A 10,868-nucleotide genomic window follows, 5' to 3' on the forward strand; every position below is an offset into this window, starting at 1 on the left:
TGATCCTTATTTGACAAATTTAACCCGCAATTTTCAACATCATGATACCATATTTGTAATCCTGCAAACACCAATTTCAAGCTGGAGAATATATATACACATATACATATGTATATGTAGGGAGAAAAAAAAACTGAGGGCAACAAAATTTTTGGGACCCATATTAACATTATTAGCAATTGAATGGTTCCATTGTATTAGGGTTTAAACTCTGTTCCATCGAAGAAACAGGCACCAATTCAAGGTTGAAAAACATAAACAAAAAGGATGAGAACAAAAAAGAAATGCAAACCTCGAGTCTTAAAACCTAATTGTATCCAGCCAAATGATTTTCAGCATGCTATTACTCCTTTATCTGTGGCTCCCCAGAGGTGATTTTAGGCTCATCCTTCTTGGAAACAGCTTCGAGCGTCTTGTAGAACTCCTCTGGTAGAGGACCGGGACGGTGTTGAGGTACATGCTTGGGAATTGAAGCATCATTTTCAATAATCTCGCATCTGTAGTCATCGGGAATGCCCCAAGGAACCCACTCTGCAAAACCAACATGATATAGAATGTCATGTCGCTACTCGAAAATGAAAAAATATAACAAGTTTTCTGGCAATTTAGTTTGTATCTTAACTGGACAGTCAAGAGCAGATTAAAGCACAACAAACAGCAACAAAAGTGCCAACAAACATGATAACAAAACCAAAAACACCCGGACATGGAGTATATAAGAATCATCGATGGCTGTGACTAAAAATAGATGCATTGATAAATTATGAACATGAGTTACCGGAAACAAAATATATGCCAAGGATAAGAAAAACAACTACCAGACCATTAAAGTTTGAAGCAGAAGGGCAAGCAGTGAGAAACCAGAAGAACACCACGTAATAAAATCAATCTAATGCTTGAAAAGTAAAGATTCAAATTTAAATAAAGGAAGTTTTGAAGATTGAGGTGATAGATGAACACACAATTCACTGCATGGACAAAAATGATAGTATAAACTAATTTACAAAAAGATGAACATCGATCTCAATTTTTTTTACTTTTATCAAAGCCTACTTCTACCCAACACTTAAACACGCTCAAACTCATGTTCTTTACTGCGCTAAGACTCAATCAGCTGATACCAAGTCGAATTCTATAATACTTTCACCATCAAATTCATTCAAATTCCCATGTCCATTGTTGAATTATATAATTAAGCAATTCTAAAGTCTTCTTATTAATAAAATATCTGATTTTCCATAAGCAGCCTTGGTTAAACAATGCAATAAGCAGCTCTAATTTAACCCAGATTCGCTTAAAGAAACCCTAAACCAATCATATGCTTGATTGAACATTGAAGTTTCGCATTCTAAAAACCCTAAAAAAATAAACGGTTGAATGAAACGAACCGATCATTTTCCCGACAAGAGTGAGCTCGTCACGCGCTTCCTCGATAAGCTCCTCGACTTGGCCGCATCCGAGGCGCTTCTCGATCATTTCCCAGTCTTCTTCCTCTTGGCATACCTTCAGACGGTGGAGTGTGAAGCTCTCCACGGCCTTACGGTATCCTTCGTCTTCCGGTACGGCCTGGATATCCTTCAAGGTCTTGTCGTAGAGCCCGATAAGGACTTCCCTGGCGTTTGGAACCACGTCTAATCCGACGATCCCCGTCGTCTCTTTGAACCTCGCCAACAATGGCCGCGAGACCAATCGCAGGAACATTTTCTTTTTTTAAAGCTTGTGCTATTTATCGTCGGAGTCTGGAGGCGCCGCCGTATCGCTTCCCTTCCCTCAGGTGTTTTTCTTCTGTTGCGATGAATTAAAGGACGACGAAGCTCGGAAAGCGAGGGAATGGAATTGAGTTTGAGCTTTAGATGGTGGTTGAATATTGTGTGGCGAATTCATAGGATGAAGAAATCTCAACCGTCGACTTTTTTTCGTGTGGGTCAACGTCTCAACGATCGGAAGGTTTCGGTTTCTTTCTGGGCTCCTAATTTGAAGACGTCTTGGGCCAAGACTAGCCTTAGCCCGTAATGGCGAAAGGGAAAATAAATTCGTGACAAAACTAGAGCTCCACACTTTCTTTTATGCTCTTTTAATCTTGGCTTAAAATTAAAAATCAAATTAAGATTTAAAAGATTAAACCTTATTTCACTTGCTATCATTATTATTGCAAAGAAATCGTAAGCTGGAATATGTTTCACTACATATTATCTTTCAATTTTATTTATAAAATAATTTAACTTTTCGTATAAAAAAATATAATTATTTTCGTCGATTGAGCCATAATTCGATTAGAATGAACATTGTTGTCAATACAGAAAGATGTGGTTTCGAGTACGCTGAAGCACATTATCCTCTTATTTAAGAGGTTATAGGTAGTTCTAAACATTGTATCAAAAAAAACAGATATAATCAAAACCTATAATAAGATTATTCAAATAAATAACTCCATAACTAAATAAATAAGATACATTACATTTTCATATGATTTACTTACACCCTTTTATAATTTCTTATACAATCAGTATTTTAACAATTTATTCATTCTTCATTCATGTAGATTATACACGACAAGTTTGGATAATTTAAAATTTTCTAACTATTAGTTTTATGTAAAAAAAATCAACTTTTAAATATTTATTAATATAGACAGTATTTTAGATTGATAATATAGAAATATTTGATCAATTCAAAATTTTACATACATTACAAATACAAATATCTTGATAAATACAACAGTTAAATTATTAAAATATCAATCGTATAAAAAGTTACGAAAAAATATAAAATCACTTAAATTTTACACCAAAAATAAACGGATATCTCTCAATATATATAATAATATTTTTAACTCACTACTATATGAAACCATCCTAATACTGAATAATAATCCTAACTTCATACCTCAAACATGCTAAAAATAAAGTTGCACTTTTAGAGAAAAAAATAATTAGATTTCCCCTTATTTATTACATAAAAAGAAAAATGATCCCTTAAGGGGTTATAGAAGGAGAAAGGGATGCCTTAGGTCATACATTGTTCCATTAAGTAGCTTTATTAAGATTGGCCTAACAACTTGCATTCTCCCTATTTTACATCATTAGATTCTTGTGCCACCCTTCACTATGATTATTCATCATTCACATTATTTTTATTATTTCATTATTTATAGAGCCCCACCCCTCAATATTCTTTGAAGCTTAAAGCTCAAAATAGAATTAGATTTCACTTTGTCAATGCATCATGACGTCAAAAAAAAAAAATCTTATGTAAAGTCAACCTAGTTTCAATTTAATTTAAATCTGTTCTCCACTTTATTTTATATTCTTTAATTTTAAAATTATGAATCTAAAATAAATTAATATAAAATTTAAATTCTATGACTATCTCGAAATATAGAGAAATTATTTTATGGATCTTGTCCTGAATCTTAAAATCCTAAACTTTAAATCCTAAACTTTAAACTCTAAATCCAAATATTGAACTCGGAATTCAGAATCTTAAACCTTGAACACGAAGTTCAAGGTTTAAGATTCTGAGTTCAAAGTTTAAGATAAAAATTTACCAAAATTATGTATTAATAACATAAAAATTATTGAAACATCATAAATAATTAGAAATAATTTATGTCGTGAGATGAATTCATAAAATAATTTATCCGAAATATATATTTTAGAAACGTTTTAAACCCTAAAACACTTTAACAAAATGTAATAAATAAATTTAAATGGAAAAATATTGGCACCATCTGTACTACTATATATAAGGAAGGTTCTAGATCTTCCTTACATGATACCTATCTATTTGTTATTGTTTTTACGCATGAAAATATAATGGTTAAATTTTAGTTCCAATCTCTTTACTTTTTTCTTTTTTAGAGTATAAGGTAATGGTTAAATTTTAATTATAATCCCTATATTTTATTTAAATTTAAGATTTAATTTATATATTTTAATTTTTATGTGATTTGGTACCCAACTTTTATGTCATATACTTTAATATGATTAAAAAGCTTATGTGAATTTTTAATAATTAGTAACACCATTAAATTTCTCTATTGTATTCAAGTTGATTTGAATGTCTTCTTCTTCTTTTTTTACATGAATATTAAGTGAATATTTTTTAATTTCAAAATATCACACTAGCTTTAACAAAAAAAAATTAACAATGTTAATAAATGAACTTAAATTTTAAATTCAAAAAGTAGAGGAAATAATTTCTTAAAAATAAGAGTGTGGATATTAAATTCCCAATATCAAGAGTACAACATCTTCAAGCACATTATAACCTTTAAATTTTTATTTTGTAATTCAGTCAAAGAAATAAATAATTAACCTAACATGAAATGAGGTGAAAATCATACTAGTGTTAGTACATTTTAAAACCGTTAAACATTTAGATAGTGTTTGTAAAGCCACCTAGTAATTAGACTAGAGTATAATTACACAATGGTGACATGTTTGGGTAACAATTGTAATTGGTGAGTCCCACCAATTTGCGTGTAATTGGAGTACCCTAATTACACTTTTCAATTATTAGGGGTAAGTGAGAAGTAGGTGAGAATTGGAGTAATTCTACAAGTATTTACACCCCAATCCAATTTAAAAAAAAAATCATTTTATATAAATTATAAAAATTATATTATAAACATTAACATATACGAGAGTTTAGGATAGCTACGATAAAAAATTATTAAATTATAAATATTATAAATTTATATTATAAAAATAATGTGTATTTTATAAAGTTATAACTAAAATATATATTACTTAAATTCTAAAAATTTCTAGAGTTACCGCCCAAAAGTTTGACATATTATAAATCATTTAATAATATATTTATTTATAAAAATTATGGGCCAATAAGTATGGATGTATCTATGCTATATATTATAAAATAATATATTTATTCGTAAAAGAATAATATTATAATTTTTTATTATAACTTATTTATAAAAACAACTTTCTAGAGGTATTGCAAAAATATATATTATTTATGAGAAGTGTTATGAAAGTTTTCGACAAATTATAATTTTTTATAAAGATTATATTGTTTTTTACTTAATTTATGTATTATAAAAAAATGATATAACTTAGCATAAGTCATTGTCCAATTTGAGTTTATATAAATTTTTATAATTAAAGTTACAAATTATTCGGACTGTAAATTCAAATATTATAAGGCCGAAGTTAATTATGCAAAATAGAAAATGTTTTCTTACACCATATTATGGGGTATGATATCATTTGAGAGAACGATGTCAGATACAAGCACTATACACAGCATGTGAACTCTTTAATTTTAGGCATTCAAGGCTTCAAAATGTGTTTAAGAAGACATTCGTTATTCTATAAAATGTTTCTAATATTAACATCATATTAGTATAGCATGAAAAAAAAAAAAGATGAATCATATTAATATGAAGGGGCGAAGCCAGAAAAAAATTTTTGGGGGGGCCGAAGGAAATTTTAATTTTTTATAGTCTATATATTTATAATTTTTAAAAGATTAAATTAAATTTTTATAATTTTAGGGGGGCCAAAGTGTAATTTTACCTTTACTAATTTAAAATTTTAAAAAAATCTAAAGGGCCTAAATGAAAATTTCCCATTTTAGGGGGGGCCGAGGCCCATGCCTGCCTCCCCTGGTTTCGCCCCTGTTAATATGTATATTTTATAACTTCAACCATAGGTGAAATTGAGATGATCCAACTTAATGATGCAAATTCAAATTCATATGATAATGAACTCGATCAATGACCAAAAATGATAATAATGAGCATATGATGTATTTTTAAATTTTTTATTAGTGATCGTATTATCAACTACTTTTTAGACATAATACATATGATGATTTAATTTTAAATTTTATTACTTGTTTAGAAATTATTTTTAAAAATATAATTTATGTAACTATATAATTATAATTTGTACTGTTAAACATAGCATAACGAACTACAAGATAATTATATTTCGTCAATCAACCACGTTTAGAGAATTACAATAAAGTAATTACACTTTCATTTAATTACATTGGGTCATCCAAACAAACTCTTATATTATTTTATTTCCTATTGAATTAAAATATAGCAATATTCTAATCAATTTAAAATATTATTATTAGAATAATTGTAGAGTTAAACCAAATAAAAACAAGTTTGACTAACTCTAAAAATCTATAAATTAAAAAAATATTTGACCTTGGAAACCCAATTTATTGTGGCCAAAGTCCACCGTGTGAACTGACAGGAAACGAATCTTGGCTTTTGTCTTGTCATAAAGGGCATCCTTTTTCACACCCGACCGAACCGGACATGGCTTCATGGTCTGAACCCCCGATTTATATTTAAGTTGTTTTTTTTTTTTTTTAAATTTTAATTTTTTTGCGGTTCCAACAACAACCGTCATTTTATCACTTTGACTTTGACTGCTCTGAAATGCTGGCCAATTTTAATAATTCTATATAATTTTAGGTAAATTATTCACTAAATTATTAATAAATTTACATTTTAATTATTTAATTTTAAAATATTACAAAATGATCACTAAATTATTTAAAAGTTTTCTATTTAAGTTTTTGGGTTGTTAAGGTCATTTTTATATAAAAAATAGCTAGTAAGCTCTAAGCAATAATTTGACGATTAATGCCCACTGATAAGTAGAAAAACATACATTAAATCTAAGTTAAAAACTAGAGAAGAAAGCTATTTAGATTTTAGTTTATTGATCCACAATGATCAAATTTGTTTTATTAAAAAAAATTGTAGAAAAGAAGGGAAAGAATAGCATTTAATTGGTATAGATGGTGTGAACAAAGGACATACACAATAATTTTAACAATCCAGTGACTTAAATGAAAACTTCCGAATAATTTAAGGATCATTTTATAACTTTTAAAATTAAGTGACCAAAACATAAATTTATTAATAGTTTAATGACTTTAGGTGTAATGTACTCATTTAATAATTCTATATAATTTTTTATTGTTACAATTTATATATATTTAAATCGCATTTATCGATTACACAGTATATCATTTATATTTTTAATTTATATATAATTAGTCATGGAGGTGCCAAGTGCTAGCTGTATTGTTGCAATTATTGTTGTTGTAATTATTTTTAATTTAATTTTGATATGAGATATAAAAATGTTTTTTTAATATTTTCTGTCGATACTTTTTTTTTGTATTAATTTAATTCCAAACCTTATCTGCAATTAAAATTTTTAAACTTTTTAGTTCGTACCTAATATCGACTTTGAGAGCTTCAAAGAATTGTAATGGATAAAATGACAGCATTAATTTACATAACTTTATAAATTAATTATATATATACGCGAAGGAAAAATGGGTTAATGACAATATTAAAAGGAATAATTTTTCATGTTATTGATATATAATTTTAATAATTTTAGATTTAGGGTCAAAATTTAAGATATAAAATTTTAAATTTAAAATTTAATATTTAGGGTAAAAAATTATTATAATATTATTAAATAATTAGAAAAAGACGTGATGGAAAAAGTATATAAAATAATTACTCCATTAAAAGGCATCATTATGAAACATTAGTATCATCACATGATCATATGTAATAATATGAACATATTAAAATATGAAATGCTGTTAATTTTACTGATTTACGTAATCAAAATCATTCTTTATTTCGGTGAATTATTTAGGGAATTATCATCATGAAAGTTGAAAGGTAGGTAAGTGCTTAATGAAAATTCAAGTTAGATCGGAAAAAAGAAAATCTGATTTTAATAAATATGGATATTGGATCAAATATTGATGATTTTAGTTTTCTTTTGTTTTATGTAAAATCTCATAAAAGGTTAAATTCTTCAAATTAAATGTAGATAAAAATGAGTTGGCTTGAACTCGAGAAAATCGAGTTGTTATGGATCTTAGAAAATTAGGGACGAAGTTAGAAAAATTTTCAGAAATCAAAATTAAATTATATATTTTTATAAGAGTTAAAACGAAATTTTATCACTGTATTAGTTTATATTTTTACAGTTTTCAAATGACAAAATCAAAATTCTAATATTTTTAGAGATAAATTATAATTTTGCTATATATTAACTTGAAAATTTTATAAATTTTAAAAATATGAAGTAGTAATTTCTTATTTTAAAGGGAGTTTAGGTCGCTGCCAGTCCCACCCTTTGCCCCTAGAGAAAATAGAAGTGCACACCAACTTGAGCAAAAACCTCGTTCATAGAAACAACCACATGTTAATACTTCGAAAAAAAAAAGTCTCCTCATGCCAAAAAATAAAAAAAGGAAGTGTCAAATTCGGAGATGTGATGGGCGGCGATAGTAGAGAAGGCCAGGATAGAGGAGGGAAAATCAAATATACGAAAAAAAACTTTTTACAATTAATAATTAATAATTAGTGATAATTATATTGTCTCGTAATTTATATTTAATTATCAATTATTTATCTTTTCGAAGAAAACTCGTGATAAAAAAATTAATTATTATTATCAAGGATGTTGCCTTAGTTAAAGTAGGCAATAACAATGTACTCGGGATATCCCTACCTATAATACCATGCAATTACAACCTAATTATATTTCTGGTTATTAGAATTTTATAATTTAGGGTGGGCTTGGATAGGTAGTGGGGTGCAGTACGGTTAGGTTATTTTTTGTCTCACACAATAATACTTAATTTCATTATCATCGTTAATTTTACACAAATCGTAAATATATGTACTGCTTCGTTCAAACTTACTCTTATACTACGATGCTTAATTTCATTATATATTAATAAAAATAATTGTAGAATTTTCTACACAATTAATAAATTAGTAATATCATAGTAAAGTTTATGAAATTGATTTTTATAATATATATAATTTTTCATATTGCATATAAGAAGAATTAATTTAGAATAAATTTTGTGATGTTATATGCACTTTATCATACATATTTATCTCGCTGGAGAGAAATAATAAAAAGGAAAAAAATTAAAATCGAAGTATTTTTAATTTCTTTGTACCCAAACTGAAAAAAAATGACGACAATAATTAAAAATGAAAATCAATATCTAACAGCCACCACTAGCGGCGGCTCCGGCGGCAGCGGAGTTACCGGTACTCCAAGACGAGAAGTTATCACCAAAGGTCGGGCCTATTCCTACTCCATTACTACCACTTCCAACCAGTTCTTCCAATCCCTTGAATAAATCTTCATCCACATGCACGTCGGGGATAAGAAGATCATCGTCGCCTTCATCGCTTTCTACATCCATGTAAACGCTTTCTTCTTCACCTCCATTATCACCGGTTTTGTGCACGGCGGCGGCGGTGTCTTCGGGTGCCGAAAGCGTTGTCGTGGGAGAGATAGGGGAGAGACTAGTGGTGGAGCGAGGAGAGGAGCAAGAAACAGTGGAGGTGGTAGGGATGGTTTCGGCGGCGGAATCTTTGGTTGTGGTGGGTTTTTGAACGGTGGAAAGCTTGTTACGAGTACTGCCTGCGAGGGAATTCCTGTGAGTGGGTTTAGGGTGAGTGTGTTCGCCGGTGTAGGTGATTATAAAGATATCGGAATCTAAATTGCTACGCTCCACTTGTTTTCTAGCTGAACAACCTTTTGAGCTGCTGCACCTGTAATAGTTTCTGAAAAAAAAGGAGAAACCAAAATTCGTCTTTTTTAAAAATTTTACACTTTTCTGAGACATTAAAAAACAAAAGAAAGAAACGTCGAAAAGGTACGGAACCTTGGATAAGGAGAGCCTTTGATGGGCTTTTGCCCATATTTACGCCATGCCCACGGATCTGACGACAATTTATCTGCTGTTACATGACATACTGTTCTTTTTTGCTGGTTCTTCCTACAAAACCAAAAACCAAACAAATTAAAAAAATGGTGTTTTTTTGTTTAGTATTGTAAAAGATGAACACAAACAATTACAAATACTCTGCCGGTTTACCTCTTTCTTGATCTTGGGGTCTGAACCGGAGGCTGAGCTCGTGTCTGCTGCTGGTGGTGGGATCGGGGTTGTACTTGTTGCTGATTTCCGAATCCGGCGAAAGTGAAAAGAGGAGTGGAGGTGGGAGTCAACGGGGAGCCAATCCCGGCGGCGGCGGGTTGTTCTTGCTGGTGTTGTAGCCTTTGGTGCTGATGAAGTTGGCTGCTAGATCCTCCGTGGTGTGAACTTGAAGAGCAGGGATCTATGGCGGCGGCTGCGGCGGCGGCGATGGGGTCGGCGTTTGGCAAAAAGGGTTTATAAGAATCTTGAAGTTGACCGGTTTCCGCGAGCTGTGAAAGGTTCGGAAATGGAAACGGGTCATCGTCTTCCTCAAACGTCAACGACGCTAAGCAAGCCAAAGGGTCCTCAAAGGAACTACTGCAATTCTCATTATTATTATTTTCGACGGCTCTGGTGGTGTTAGCCGCCGACGTACAACTCCGCACCACCGCATAAAGATCCCAATCCTCAGCCATCAACGAAAGCTTTCAAATTCAAAATAAAAACCTCAGCTGTGTCCTATTTTTTTTTCTTATACGCAAATTGGGAAAAGAAAAAAGAAACAATGAAACGCAGGCAGAAAGGACGGCGTTGACTTTAGTTTTGGTGTGAAACAAAGGAAAACATTTATAAAAAAACAAAAGACCATAAAAGAGAGGAAATGGCGGTGCACTGACTTGGTATTTGGTAATTGTTAATTTATTTGTAAAGAAAAAAAAAAAAATGGAAAAAGAAATAGTTGATTTTTTGAGAAAGGTTCATTGATGAGTTTTTGATCTTTCTCCACTTTAGCTTTTTCTTTGACTTTGTAAAAATGTCAAAAAGGAGTGGGGAAAGGGGGGGGGGGGGGACACAGTACTGGGGGCAATTTGTGAGGACGATGCTTCTAAATTCCCTTTTTTTTCTTT

General features: G+C 30.2%; 2 protein-coding genes across 2 annotated transcripts; both read right to left on the reverse strand.

Moving 5' to 3' along the window:
• Positions 1–148: 148 nt before the first annotated feature.
• On the reverse strand, positions 149–1,922 carry LOC108478272 (probable NADH dehydrogenase [ubiquinone] 1 alpha subcomplex subunit 5, mitochondrial). The gene is made up of 2 exons (XM_017780712.2): positions 1,389–1,922; positions 149–531 (listed from the first exon to the last, which is right to left on the reverse strand). Exons 1-2 carry the CDS (start codon positions 1,699–1,701, stop codon positions 344–346), a joined length of 501 nt encoding a protein of 166 aa, XP_017636201.1. The 5' UTR covers positions 1,702–1,922; the 3' UTR covers positions 149–343.
• A 6,955-nt stretch (positions 1,923–8,877) lies between these two features.
• LOC108478569 (probable WRKY transcription factor 27) lies at positions 8,878–10,649 on the reverse strand. The gene is made up of 3 exons (XM_017781032.2): positions 9,922–10,649; positions 9,709–9,822; positions 8,878–9,607 (listed from the first exon to the last, which is right to left on the reverse strand). Exons 1-3 carry the CDS (start codon positions 10,434–10,436, stop codon positions 9,040–9,042), a joined length of 1,197 nt encoding a protein of 398 aa, XP_017636521.1. The 5' UTR covers positions 10,437–10,649; the 3' UTR covers positions 8,878–9,039.
• Positions 10,650–10,868: the final 219 nt, after the last annotated feature.

Source organism: Gossypium arboreum, chromosome 12 (assembly GCF_025698485.1).
Source record: "Gossypium arboreum isolate Shixiya-1 chromosome 12, ASM2569848v2, whole genome shotgun sequence".
NCBI classification, from domain to species: Eukaryota; Viridiplantae; Streptophyta; class Magnoliopsida; order Malvales; family Malvaceae; genus Gossypium; species Gossypium arboreum.

What these genes read in the sequence shown, in the direction of transcription:
- LOC108478272 (XM_017780712.2), bottom strand. Translation starts at nt 1,701, where the DNA reads ATGTTCCTGCGATTGGTCTCGCGGCCATTGTTGGCGAGGTTCAAAGAG. An exon ending in TCTTGTCGGGAAAATGATCG is followed by an intron (nt 532 to 1,388) that starts GTTCGTTTCATT and finishes TTGGTTTTGCAG; the next exon opens with AGTGGGTTCCTTGGGGCATT.
- LOC108478569 (XM_017781032.2), bottom strand. Translation starts at nt 10,436, where the DNA reads ATGGCTGAGGATTGGGATCTTTATGCGGTGGTGCGGAGTTGTACGTCG. An exon ending in ACCCCAAGATCAAGAAAGAG is followed by an intron (nt 9,823 to 9,921) that starts GTAAACCGGCAG and finishes TTGGTTTTGTAG; the next exon opens with GAAGAACCAGCAAAAAAGAA. An exon ending in AAAGGCTCTCCTTATCCAAG is followed by an intron (nt 9,608 to 9,708) that starts GTTCCGTACCTT and finishes CTTTTTTTTCAG; the next exon opens with AAACTATTACAGGTGCAGCA.